Source organism: Pyxicephalus adspersus, chromosome 6 (assembly GCF_032062135.1).
Source record: "Pyxicephalus adspersus chromosome 6, UCB_Pads_2.0, whole genome shotgun sequence".
Classification (NCBI taxonomy): Eukaryota; Metazoa; Chordata; class Amphibia; order Anura; family Pyxicephalidae; genus Pyxicephalus; species Pyxicephalus adspersus.
Genome location: NC_092863.1, coordinates 49755875 through 49770650, shown reverse-complemented (window position 1 = coordinate 49770650; position 14776 = coordinate 49755875). Strand labels below are relative to the sequence as shown.

At 35.4% G+C, this 14776-nt stretch overlaps 1 protein-coding gene across 1 annotated transcript in view; it reads left to right on the top strand.

Annotated features, from left to right (window-relative positions):
• SFSWAP (splicing factor SWAP) overlaps positions 1-14776 on the top strand; it is a 60797-nt gene that overhangs the window by 21487 nt on the left and 24534 nt on the right. Inside the window, exons 10-13 of the mRNA XM_072415720.1 lie at positions 228-321; positions 9770-9932; positions 10619-10858; positions 13806-13993. Coding sequence (XP_072271821.1) covers positions 228-321; positions 9770-9932; positions 10619-10858; positions 13806-13993 — 685 coding nt within the window. The remainder of the gene's footprint in view (positions 1-227; positions 322-9769; positions 9933-10618; positions 10859-13805; positions 13994-14776) is intronic.

Below are 14776 nucleotides of genomic sequence, written 5' to 3'. Positions count from 1 at the left end.
TCATGTTAGACAACCTATTTACAAACAGTGCTTTTTTTACGATAAAGCCCAATTACAAAGTACACAGAATAAATGTGATGTCTGGGAGCTTCAGGGCACATTCTATGTGCTGATACCTATGGATTAGGTATTTTACAATTCAAATTTCATTTGCCACCTACTTTTCTTGCTATTCGTACCATATTCTAGTGTTTTACTTTTTATCTGTTTGTTCTTTCTCTCCATAGGTTTGAGTTTCTGCAGCCTTGGCACCAGTTTAATCCATACTATGAGTTTAAGAAGCAGTTTTTTATGCAAAAAGAAGGAATTCCTCTTTCTCAGGTGTGTGTTTCTGTGTTTGTGTGTGTGTACATATATTAACTACCCAAAAGCAGGGTCCATTTAGAAATTGTAAAGGGCCTTAAGTGTGACTTTCAACATGTCCAGAGGTATGCTCAGTAGTATCCAAACCAAATCCTTTATATATTTTCTAATGTGCCAATCGCTGAAACAATAAGCAGTAACGAAGATCTCTGTTTTGGTAAGTAGGCTCCTGTGCAAAGATGCTGTGACATATTAGTAACTATGACATATTAGTAACTACTGTCAGCTATTACTGTAAAACTCAGCCAGCACTCTGTAAGCAACCTGTTAAACTGTAGGTAGTAGAAGCCAGCGCACAGAGAGCCAGCAAGTGTCATGTTGGGCACCAGTCTTAAAATGTCAGTTTAGATCAATATAACAGTCTCTCAGTTTACTAAGGTTTGTATTCTTAATGAACCTAAATGTATTGTTAAATAGCTACTCCTATCATTCCGACATATCCGTTTTCAGATCAACAGAAGTAGGGAAGCAGTGGGAGTTTATGTAGATGGGCATTGCTATTCTGCAGTTGATGGGTGCTTAAAGACTACTGTTACCATGTACTCAATGATGTAGTGTGAATAACAGTTCTGAGGGTATTGAACTGTTTTAGCTTGTATTCCTTTTCTTTAAATGCACAAAGGCCAAATGATTTTACATTACAGTAAAAGCAGATCATACATAGCTTTTGCTGCATATCGTGTTTAAAGCCATGTGTTTAAGCAACATTTCATTAGAATACAAAAAAAAAAAGAATTTGACAATGCTGGTATGTAAGGATGTTCTCGTCCGCTGATCTCTGCCTATCAAATGTCGGTCTCGGCCAAGCTGCAAACTTTGACAGAAGTGGAGAAGGGTAAAAGGTCAAAAATTAGGCACAATTTTCAGTAGGAGGAATAGTCACACATCTATACTTACAATTATCATGAAAAAGACTACTCTTTAAAGTATTTCTGAAAATGTGCATTTAAAAATGATTTTTTAATTGCATGTGTTGGAAATGTAGCCTATCAGTACTTTTATTTACCACTTGCAGACAGAAGATGGGAGTTCTTTGCAGAGTTTTTGCTCTTTGAAGGGTTTCATCTGATGATATGCCATTTATGTTGCAATTTGTTTAATGGATTAGGGGCAATGTAGCATTTATTTATTGTGGTGTTAATGGCTTTTGAAGGTTACTCTTAGAAATTCAGTAATATTTGAAATATATGTTTTACTTGCTCTTTGGTTCTCGTTTTATTTTTCAATTTTAAACTTAGTTTTGCTCTTTATGTGAAATAGTTAGATTGCCTTTTACTTTAGGTTTTTTAAATTAGCAAGCGCTGTACAATTCCATATGATAGATGAAAATTGCCATCATTTGAACTTGTGTGAAATCAGCATCTTTCACTTGTACATTGGCTATGCTTGAAGTCATTTTGTGCAACAGCTCATTTGGTTTAATTTAAATAATTTATGTTTATTTAAATTGAAAAAGAAAAATCTTTCTCGGTCCACCTCATTCTTTGTTACTTTATGTACTCGCTTACATATTTTTGGAGAAGTGAATTTTATAGACTCTTCAGAATAATTGAGGAAATGGTCCAGGTGTAGCCACTGACTGTAACGTTATGCAAAATATAGTTTTATAATAAAATAATCCAATATAACTGCTTACTGTTTTTGTGAGGGAAAGTTGCCAGTACTATTACTGTATTAATGTGATATTTGCCCTGCATGAAAAAAAATGGTTCTTTTTTTCCCAGTCTGTACAATGGGTGCAGTGACCATAGCAACCATTTAGAAATCTTTCTCCGTTGGTCTACCTAGTGTAAATTGCAGAAAGCCGGCTGCTTTGTGTGACTTCATGTTGCTGCTCTTTATATCAAGTTATTAATTCAGCACAAAATCTCAGGACACCTGGGCCAGTTTATTAAAGGGGCTTGAACAGCATCTGTCAATTAAAACTAAATAAATATACAAACGTCCAACCTGGCAACCTGCCATACCTTGCCCGGGGTAAGTAAAATTATCTTTTTCCTTATCAGTATAGATAGGATTAAAAATGTGTGCTCCCTTTATCTAGACAAGTGATAGATATCTATAGAATATGTATATATGTATGTGTGTTTTGCTACTAGAATCTGAACTGCTCCCTTTGAAAGATTGCAGAAGATCAGTCTAGCATCATCTTAGTGTTTTAAATGTTTCAATTAACCTATGGCTTCCTTGATTTATGTCTACTTTGGTCAATTAAAACTGTTACAAGTAGTGCAAGCACATCAAAATAGGTTTGCAAGAAAAGCTGGTCAGATTTTTAAAAAGGAATATAGAGTGGAAGGCCGCCTACCTTTATTTTATCATACTGCCTTACTGATTGTCTGAGCCAGGTCCGTATTCTCTCTTGGCAGAGGAGTTGTAAAATCTGTGATGCAATCGTTTCTGATGGTCAAAAATGCTAGTTGTCCTACTTCCCCAGTTATCACAAAGTACCATTGATTGGTTGAGCATGGACTCTAGTGTATAATTATGTACTAATAGTTATTTAACTTGTGCTAGACTGGTAACAATTGTGTGGGTTTCTTAATGTGGTCAAAGCATGGCATAGAAATCGTGTCTGTTACAGTTTGCAACCAATCAAGGCGGGGTGTGTAACTTTTTTTGGCTATTTTTTTTTTTAAACAGGTGGTAAAAATAATCTGGAAGTTGTTCAACAATCCTACAAAGATTTCTTTTGTTCTTTTTCTTTTGTTTTTTTTGGAATTTTCCCACATTTTTTAAATTTTTTTTTTTGCTGTGCAATGCTAATATTCATTATGGTCAATATTTAACTTTTTGTTGCAGAATATGTTTCGGGGACAAACCATAATTATAAAAAGGGTCTTGTAAATATTTAATTAGACCAATATAATCTTGCTATTTTGACTTAAATGTGTGTTTAACTAGGCAGCACAACTAAACAGAAACTGTTGAACTGGTAAAACCAGGGCTGTAGAATCAGAAAGTAGTTCTTGGGTACGTAGAGCTGGCAGAAAACTAAAATTTCCTATTTCATAGATATTGGTCTAATAAAGTTCTCCTCACTTATAGGATAAAAGCCCAGTTAGTAGTCCTTACACTACAGTGTTTTCCCCTGGCGGGGCGCACCACCCGGAACTTTTCAGTAGCCACCCGACTGTTTTTGGGTGGTAACTGAGGAGTTAGGTCACAATACAGGAGCTGCTACCCACCTACAATTTCTTCCCACGTAGGTTAAAAAGAATTCTTGGTTGAACACTGCTCTAGTGTCCAGCTGAACTATAATGAAATCTGACCATCATTTTAACCCACCCTCGGGGTGAATTTTATATTCCAAAAGCAGTAACTCCAAGCCATACTCGGTAGGAAAAAAATCCTACCTGCTCCCTGCTAATTCAAATCCAACTACACATAAGTTTAAATCTCTGCTCACTGCTTTGAAATTCACCGTTTTCACAATATCCACAATGATTTATTGTTATATTTGTGGTTAGTGATCATTTAAATTAATCAAAATTAGATTACTAATTTATTCCACATATACGTTCTTGCAGATCTGAAATGCCTGTAGATTGCGTACGTTCAATCAATATGCAAATTTAGTATATAAAAATATAGATGTCTCAAGCACTTTAAACTGGGGACTTAGGTTTGTATGTGAGGTTTATACCAAAATAAAAAATTTCCAGTTAGTGTGGCAAGGTTCACCATGATAAAAAGGCCCTTCCTATAAGGAAATGTAAAACAGGTAATAGCACAGTAAACTTAGTTTGCCTAATTTGCTGTCAAATTAGAACACATTTTATGTGTTCTGCTTAGTTGTTTATAAACAGGCCAGACAAAAAAGCTACAAGTAAAGGAGAATGTTTAGTATTTCAAGAGCATCCCAGGTACAGGCTGGGTAGATCTGATGGAAGCTAAACATATTTGTGTTCCCTTAGCATGAATCTGATCTTCCTGTATGGAAGCTTTAACATCTTTTTCCTCAAAGAAAACTTCAACATAGAATGGTGTCCTGATTTAAATATATGCCATTGTCACATACTAATCAGGTCTGTCGGAGCAAATTAAATATTTGCCACTGGTGGAAATAAAAGCTAGAAAAAGGAAAGTAACTGCTTTAAATATGAATAGATTCAATTATTTCCTAATGTGTTGTAGTAATCGGTACAAAATATTCACAACTCATTTTCTGTTGTATAGTGGATTGGAAATGCAGTTGGATCATATTCTGCAGTGTGAGCACACCTGTCTTTTGGTGTCCTTTCATCTAGCTTCTAAAGCACTGGCCATTTCTCATAGGACATATTAAGCGTTACAGTACAGTAGGTTTTAAAAGTATGCATTTGTTCTGTTCTCAGATATTGGGTTGTACTGCTGAGTTCTTTGTCTGAAACTGGTCAAGAGGAAGCCTATTTTCCGCTATACCTAGTTTGATGTATTAAGCCACAGCAATAAAGAATTTTGAACACAGTCCAGGAATCTTTTACTTTTGGCCTTTCTACTTGCTGGGAGCCAAGCCTTAATTTAAAAGATTAAGTTACTTTGTTCTTTTTTTTTTTTAATATGTTTGGGGGTTTTACATCATGTTCTATTGGTTAATATACTTCTTTTTGTATTTTAAAGTTAACTTTTCCAGGAAAAAATAATGCAAATGCTACATGCAGATTGCTTTCTTTTTTTCCTAAGGTTTTGTTTTCCCACTTAAACCTGACCTATTCTCCACTACTGTACTTTAATGGATTGTTTAGCCCCACAAACATGGGTGAACATATCAATCCCAGACAAGTAGCACCCTGTCTAAAGCTACGTACACACTTCCAATTATTATCGTCGGAAAACGAACGACGAACGTTCCTGCACGATATATATGAACGATCGTATAGCACCGATCCTGCACATAGAGGTAACGACACGATCGTTCGTAGATATTGTACACACAATAGATACGATCGTTTGAGCTATAGAGAAACTATGTGCACGACAGGAAAGTGAACGGACGTTCATTCATCACGCATGCTCTGAACATGGACGATCAACGAACGACCGTACACACGAACGATGTTCAACGATCGTCGCCCAATCCGATCCGCCGGTCCGGTCGTTCGTTTCCAACAATTTTCCTCGTTCGTCGGCGTCGTTGGTTACTTTTTTACGAACGATTTTTTGCCCAATCGATCGTTCGTCGTTCGATTGGAACGATAAAAATTGGAAGTGTGTACGCACCTTAAGATTCCTACCAGGAACCCTGGTTCTGTAAAGTGTGACTATACCCCCTGTGAAAAGAATGTATGCCGTATCTAATAAACAGGGAGCCCCTCTGTATGTCCTTATTGGGTGCCCATCTTGTTAATCAGCACTGACCCCCCAGCACCAGACCGTAAAGACTAAACACAATTGCGTGAAACACTAGGAAATTAATAAAATGTACAGTGTAAAAGAAGTATGTTCATTTCATAGAAGGCAGCATATGATTGATTTTTTTTCCCCACTTGGTGCTAGAAAATGTGAAATAATGTTTCACCTTCCTAAAGTTACACGGTTTGTTTTCACTGCTTATATGTACGTATTAAAGCAAAATCTTCATGCATAGGATTTTTTTTTTTTATATCGACAGTTTTCCTTTGTTATAAAACAATCATAAGTTTGTATGTGCACCTCAAATATCTAATTTATATAATGGGTAAATCCTCGTATAGCAAACTGAAAAATGTATAACATGTTCTAACATGGCTCTGTACAGCCCCTTGTGATTTTCAGGCTTCAATATATAGACCACTGAGCATTATATAAAATGAACAAGACATTATTAAACGCATCACTAATCAATAAAATCTATATTTAAGGATCCCCAAATTGTTTAGAGGGACTGTGCACTGACTGCATGCTTCCACCTTTGCCCTTCTATCATTTTAATATGATAAATATTTGTATTTGTGTAGTATTCATCATTATAGTGTAGGAAGTAGGAAGACAAGGTGTCGGCAAGTTGCCAAGAACTAGTAATCCTGACTATATTCATGTTCTGCTGTCAATGTTTTACTAGAAAGGAGAATTCTCAAATGACAATCCAGACCAACAAAACTTCCCTACTCCAAAATACAGAATTATCCAAACTATTTGTTAGACATTTACTTTTAAGTAAAAAAAAAAAAAAAAAGAATGTTCATAACATTAATACCAAAGTCAATTCAGCCAGAAGTGATACTTTTTGTGCTCGTTAGGTTTTAGGTTACTTACAAAGTATATTTTTCTGGTTCTTGTCCCTCATAAAGTTACCTGTTATGATAATCATCTTGCTGATCATCCTTATTCAAGTAACTTTTTGCCACTTTACACCTTGTAGCTTAGTTGCAAAGACCTCTTATGTTTGTTTCTCCTCCTTTATGTCTCTACCAAGCCCTGTTAGACTTTCTTCAAGTGTTTCTAAAGTTTCCAATAAACAGGCTCTGCTGACTGGGAGCTTTGAAGATTGCATGCTTTGTATATTATGAAAGTCAATATTTTTTCTAGCCTTTCAGTTCAATGCAGTTTCAGGCCTAGGAGTTAAGGGCATTCACTAAGAACCCTATTTTAATGTCTGTGAATTGGACCTAATATTGAAAATCTATCCAAAGTTTTCAATGTTTAAAAACTATTGTTTTCCACTTTGTATAGTCATTGTTATATCTTTCACAGTAGGAAACCCTTTTCTAACTTTCCAGATACCTCTGTAATCTTTAGTCAAGTCTGATGTTTCTAGATTAACAATTAGTTATTAACTCAACAAAGACTTGATAAGGACCTGCTTGATTTTTCACATGCTTACTTTTTTCTATGTTCAGTACACAAAATCAGAATAAATGGGAGCCGCATTCTTTGTTTAACAGAGACAATTGATTGTAGTTAACAGTTAAAGCAATCACTTCCAGCATAATGCAGGAATTTTTTTTTATAGTCCAAATAATTTCACAGAAGAAAAAGTTTGAATTGTGCGCAACTTACCACTAACCAGAGAAAGTGTGTGCTTGCACACCATGAGAAACACCTGTAAAGAAAAGCAGTTGGCCCCAGAACATTGCTGGACAGTTCAGATTGCATCCACAGATTCTGTATGTGCCCAGTTTTGTTGTTGGATGTTTTATATGTCAGCATGTCATGCATCAACAATAATAACACAGGTCAACATGTCATTTTCATAAGTTTTGTGGGCTGTAAGCTATGTTATTTTTGAAGCAGATTTCAAATCTGTGTTCAGTTTTTCTCTAGCAGTTTTTGTGATGCAGCTATTTATATATTGTGTGAAAATTCACCATAAATGGCCTTAACATATTACAACATATAACCACAGTTTTCTTTTTTTAAGGTTAGAGACTGCTCTAACTGCGATTGATTTCATTTGTCATCATGCCAGACAGTTTCTGTTACGTTTGTGGTTCATTCACGACAAAATCACGTTGCCAAATTACCCCAGAACTTATAAAAAATTAATATATACAAGTTATGTTTCGGCTGTCCACTTGGTGACCAGGATAAATCTTGGGCTCCAGATGTCATCTGTACTAGTTGTTCCAACGGACTGCGTGACTAGGTAAATTGGCGTAAAGCAGCAATACCATTTGCAATCCCAATGTTGTGAAGAGAACCGCAAGACCATCTAATCAAGTGCTTTTTATGCCTTTTCAACAAAAGTGGATTCTCGGATAAAACTATGCACAAAATTGTATATCTTAGCCTCGATTTTGCAATTAGGCCTGTTCCCCATGATGATTCATTGCCAGTTCCAGTACTGCCACATGATGGACTTGCTTCTGTAGAAGGTGATGAGGAATGCGCTGGAGTTGCAGCCAGTTACAGCCCCGAATCATCTGATCCTGACCACTTGGCCGTTGAAGATTCAGAACCAGAGACCCTTACACAAGCACTTGCTTCAAGGCTTAAACAGAAGCACTTGCTTGCCAAGAGGGTAACTGTAACTCACTATAGAAAAGAAAATAACTTGACAACGTTCTTCACTAGTGATGGCTCACTGTGCTACTGTCATGATATAAATGCACTCTTTAACACTTTGTTACAAGAGCATGTTCCATCTGAATGGCCTATCTTCATTGATTCCTCTAAAAGAAGCTTGAAAGCAGTCTTACTGCATAATGGTAATTCCAAACAAAGTTTACAGATTGCCATTCCGTTAACCTAAAGGAGTCCTATGACAGCATGAAGTTACTACTTAAAGCAATCCAGTATAAAACACACCAGTGAAACATCTGTGGGGATCTAAAGATCATTGGCTTGCTGATGGGAATGCAAGGAGGATTCACAAAATGTTGTTTCCTATGCCTGTGGAAAAGTCGATCTACAGGAGACCATCATGTCAAGCATGATTGGTTACCAAGAGATATCTATAAGCCCGGAGCAAGCAGTGTCAAGTTTCTGCCCCTGGTTGATCCACATAAAATAATTCTGCCACCTCTCCATATAAAGTTAGGCTTGATGAAGGACCTTGTAAAGGCTATGGGTAAATCAAGCTCCATGTGTTTTCAGCACCTGGTTGAGACGTTTCCAAAAATGAAGAAACGGACATTTATAGGGCCACAGATCAAGTCTGTTTTTTAGGATGATGTTTTAAAACAATCTCTCCAAGCAGCTTGAGCTGGAAGCTTGGAAAGCATTCAAGTGGCTGTGTGAAAATTTCCTGGGCAACCATAAGTCTCCTGCATACAAGGAAGCAGTTCAGAACCTGCTTGATTCATACCAGAAACTGGGTTGTTGCATGTCATTAAAAATACATTTCTTGCACTAGCATCTGGAATTCTTCCCCGAACACCTTGGTATGGTAAATGATGAACAAGGAGAACATTTTCACCAGGACATTTGGTTAATGGAGCACTGCTACCAAGGTTTCTGGAATGACTACTGCTGGATGCTGTACCACTACATTTCAAAGAGTACACAAGAACATCATACTCTTAAGCATTTCTGAAGAACCAATGGTACCAGAGTGACACTGTGCAGTAGATCTTTACCACAGTGTGCCTTATTTTACTTCACACTGAAGATGTATTAACATTCACTTTAATGGTGCTTATGTTTTAGTACAAAATACATACACATACAATGTTAACTATAATGGTACTCATAATCTCTAACACGTACAGAGACTGTACGTGTTAGAGATCTGAAAACAGATCTGAAATCTGCTTTAAAAACTGATTTATAAAAGTTTGCTGTGGTTTCTGATGATTATCAAATCTAATCTTTCTGTTGACCTGTGTAATTGTATCTATTTGTTGTTGTAACCCTAAGTTTGAATACCCTGAGCATCTCATGCAGACATTTAAAGTTACTCTTGGTTGTGTGCCTTTAACCTAAAGTTGATGCGGAATATACATCTGTGACTGTTAATGTAATTTTATTAATATTGATTTAAGCTTATTTCTTTTTTTATTACCAGCCGTATACAACACAAGATGACAACACCACTTCCTCAGAACCCCTAAATGACACTGAGATGCACAGTAATACTGTAGATGATAGCAGTAATTCTGGAGGAGCATCAAGTTTCAAGATTGATGTATCTTCTAACAATAAGCCTGTCTGTGATGGGAAACTGAAAGGTATTACTACAACAAAAATGCATTTCCGAATCCTATTGTGATGCATTGCTTTTTTCACTATTGTGAAATAGTATTTTGGTATATTTGCCCAGTAAGGCAACCCATGTGGTCACATTAAGTACATGTTAAGTGGTTTTACACATGGTTTTGCTAGTTTAATTTGTGTCTGAATCCTATTTTTATACCTCAATCAGCCAAAATACTAAAAGCACTTTCTAGTATTGTGAAGGACCACATACAATACGATTGTTAATGCTAACAATACAGCTGTGATCTGTCAAGGCAAGGATCCACAAGGCTTCTCAACTTGCTCTTTAACATCATATAAATGAATATGATCATAATTTAAGTTGAAGGCATATAATTGTTATGACACTGCTTGAAATGTCACCTTATTACAGGAATAAACCGTTGTAACCCACCAATGCTTTAATTCATATTCATGCCCAAAGCCTCAAGTAATTGTGTATGTGTGTCCAGTACTGCAAGTGATATGGGAAAGAGAATCTACCACCTTGTGTACACAACTGTACTAGTATACATGTACAGTAATGTAAAATTCTATTGTTTTACAATAATAATTAGGTCACATTATTACACACATCTTATTTTACAATTTACCCATACTTGCTTCGTACAAACTAAATAATGGATGTTCTCCTTTTTTTTTTTTTTTTTACTTCTAGTCTCTTTTGCTCCAATAAGCTTTGCTATAAAAGTGAAAGAAACAGATCTTTTGCCTCTTGAGAAAAATAGAGTTAAATTAGATGATGACAGTGAAGAGGAGGAAGATGGGGATGGCAAAGATGGACAGCAAAACAAAACCAGCAGTTCTTCCATTAATACCCAGACCCTGAGCACTACAACTGTTGTTGTTGAAGAAAAGAAACCACAGTTAACTCCAGAGGAGCTGGAGGCAAAACAAGGTATGTGATTTTGATATTGTTCGGGCCTTCAATTACTAGACAATATACAATATTACACGGACTGTGGGAACTTTGCTGCACCTGGGAAGGCAGCAGTATGTTTAGACTTTAATAAAAAACAGTTAACGTTTTGTACCCACTGAAAACCTTGATGGACACTGAATGTAATGAATTAAAACATGTTTAATTGTATTTATTAGGTGTTTGTCACCTAATAAAGCATCTATATTGGTTTTAGGTCAGAATGTATTTTACATTTTTAAATACAGTTGTAATTTATTTTTTGTGTTTTTAATTATTATATATATTTTTTTTACTGTTAAAAAAAGCTCCACTGTGGACCAATATATCCTTTGCACCATGTTAAAAATCCCCAAACCCTTGGGGATTTTTAACATCTTTTTTTCTTGATTTTTTTGTTTTGCTTTTTATTTTTAGACTCACTGCTTTCTTTCTGAGAAAATAGGTTTAAATGTCAACAGATGTAATCATTATCTTCCAAAATCCCAAGCTGAGGAAGAATCACTGTAGCTCTTTTAACTAGGACTGCTTTACAAAACTGCAATTCCAATCATGCATTTGAAATTGCAGTGCCCAATAAGCTGCATTTTTAGTTAGACTTAGGACTGGAGAGAATCAAACATAGAGCTCTAAACTGATGCCTCGATTGCCATTTACTCTTTGGTAGTAATATTTTAAAGCACAAACCCAGATCTCCTCTCTATAATAGCTGTTTTAAATTTTTGGTGTGGCTTATTTGTAGAATAGCGCATTGAAATGGAAGCGCCTATATTTATATAGCATTGGAACACTAGTACTCCATTATTCATGGTCATTGAAAAGTGGGAACTGCACTCAGATCACACATGGCATTAATTTTAGCTTACTGAAAAATGTTATTATTGATGTCAAATATTGACAACTCTAGTTATGTCATGTACCCTTTACATAAGGTTTTGCTTGTACAAAGCTTGTTGGTTTAGGTGAAATGCAAATTTACTCTTAACATTTTTTTAGTTGACCCAAAAATTGACACTTGTGGTTTTTATTTGTTCCTATTTTTTTACTTTTGACCACCTGGGAAGAACTTTCATTCTTTGCTTGTCTTTTTATTAAAAGCATTTTACATTCTAACAAGTCCGGCCTATTGTACACTTAATATTTTTCTCCTTCATGATTGCTGTTCATAACACAAATGTGAAATGTTTTGTCCTTAATGTGTACAATGACTAAAGGAAGCTGCCACTCCGCTGTAAAAAAAAAAAAAAAAAAAAAAGCAATTTCTATTTGCCTTCTCAGGAGAATTCAGTTCCTGGTGGTAGTATGCTGTTACCTTTTTGTTTCTTTTGATTAACATATTTTTTCTTTACAAAGACTTAGCTTTAAAGAGCCACATTAAGAGAAAATAAAATTGCAGACCTCAAAAGAGCCATAACACAACACTTGTATTTGTCACTCTTTTATTAAATTCTCATATACTAACGTTCTTGTTCTGGGTTATCTCTCAAGCCAATTTAACAGCTGGACTCAAGCAAATTCCTTAATCTGTAAGTGTGTTCAGGGAATAGCATTTCATGAAAATGTACAGGGCCGCACACAGATTAAGCCCCCTTTATGTATGTGTCAGTGTCGGGTATTGATGTAGGGGGCTGGAGAAACCAAAGAATGCAATGGAAGAATGTTCTTTTCTGCTGTATTTTTAGCCTTCATTTTTAAACCTACAATTATTTTTTTTAAGTCTACAGTAGTAGTTGTAGTGTTGCACTGCCCAGCATAAACTTCTCCACTCCACTTTTAAAACCCTTTGTACAAAGAGTTATTGTAATGACTTGTCCTATTATCCTAAACTAAATCTTTTTAAAGTTTCTTCTGTTCATGAACTCGCAGTCTGAGCAGTTTATACAATGACATTGGTTTGCTTTGACTTTACAAGCACAATGAAGTGTGCATTCTGATTGGTGCAGTAGCAGTGTCTGAATCACAATTTGAATTAACACGCAGCCTGTCAAGACTCGTTGTCCCACATGTTTGAGAAAGTTGATTTGTATGCAAATGTGGTGTCCCTTTCATATACACAGGCAATATTTGTTTTGCTAAAGTTATACAAAATGGCTAAAATAAAATCCGGCATCTTTTACCTAGTGAAAATTCACTTGTCCATATGGCCAGATTGATGGGCTTTTCTCACTGTTTTGCCATTTAATGAATGGGACCTTTTGAATTTAAATAATTATCTATGTTGAAAGTGATCAATTCCGGGCATCCAGCATAAAATATCTTATTTTATGACCTGCTTTGTCAGTCATACTAATGTAATGAGAATGGACATGTTCAACATATTTATTAAAGTTTATTTGTGTTGCAACACTGTTTCTTACGAAAGCCCCAGATTACAGTTTCTTCATGCATTATATGTGGATTCATAGGCACATTAGGCAAGGCAGCAATATCCTGCTTGCATATGATGAAATTAACCTAGCAGCTCTGCTGCAAACGCATTTAGCACATTGTAGCCCAGTTATGGTCTTCAAAAAGAAAGAAATTGAAATGTCCAGTTATGCAATCTTCCCAGCATGCTTAAAGCGTACCTAAATTCAGAAATTTCACTTTACAAAAAAAAATTTTAAAAAAGCATGCGGCACTGCTCCCTAGTTCTAGGGGATCTTAGTTCTGGGATACCTACGTCACACATTTCGGGAGATGGGTCAGTTACATGATAAAAAAATTAGTTCATATGTGTGTATGCATACATTTTGTGCTAAGGTGAATTTTATTGTAAAGCCGACTTCAACAAGTAACGGATCACTTATTAATTTTTTTTCTTTTTTGTGATGGATTAAATTAAAGCAGTACTATTTTGTTTATATATATATATATATATATATATATATATATATATATATATATATATCAGTATAATAAAATTAATACATCTATTTTCTTCCAGCAAAGCAGAAACTAGAGGATAGGCTGGCAGCAGCAGCCAGAGAAAAATTAGCACAGGCAGCAAAAGAATCTAAAGAGAAACAACTGCAGGCTGAACGTAAAAGAAAGGCAGCACTTTTCCTGCAAACACTAAAGAATCCATTGGAGATGGAATTAGGAAGGACAGAGGAGAACAATTACAGCGAAGAGGTAAATTTTTTCTTTTATAAATTACCATTGATGATTTTTGTACACTATGACCTCTAATTTTATCATACATAACAATGTCATTTCCTATATCCTGTGTGCCTCAATTCTTCTTGTCTCTTTAAAAATGGTTAGTATTTCAGTGCTTTTCACTGTAAAACATGATATTTTACTTCTGCAAATCTTATAGAAAAAAATGGAGGCCGATATTTGTTTTAAGAAAAAAGTGCCAGTGTTTGGTATAATATAAATTAGTCTTGAAAAAAAAGTGGTCTATGTTAAAATTGTTAAGCCTGTTATTTTAACCTGTTTTTTTTTTTTTTTTTTTTTACAATGTATACATACATGTCTAAAGTCATTGAGTTGGCTAATTTCATATTTTCATTAACAAGCAGGGTGTAGAAGGGTGTAGCAGGCCCCTTGTCTACTGAGCTGCTCTCATTTGGCTCTCAGATTGCTGGCCTTTGTGTAGCTAATATTGGGGAGAATGGTAAATGATATTGTGCTCTGTCTGGCAACCCTGGCACCTCCATATTTATAGTTGTGGATCCACTGACTGAGTCAGGTTTTTACTTTTATTAATTAAAATAAATATTATAAAAAATTAATAAAAATTGATATTTTTTCCTCTTTGGTTCTAGCTCCTGGGCCTCCAATGTCTGTCATGGTTTATCTGGATTCCTTTGTTTATCTTGGTGTCACTATTACTTTTTTGTGAAATACATAATTTCTGCTAATGTTGTGTTACTGTTTACGAGAAAGTTGATTTTTTTAAGGCTCTTCTCA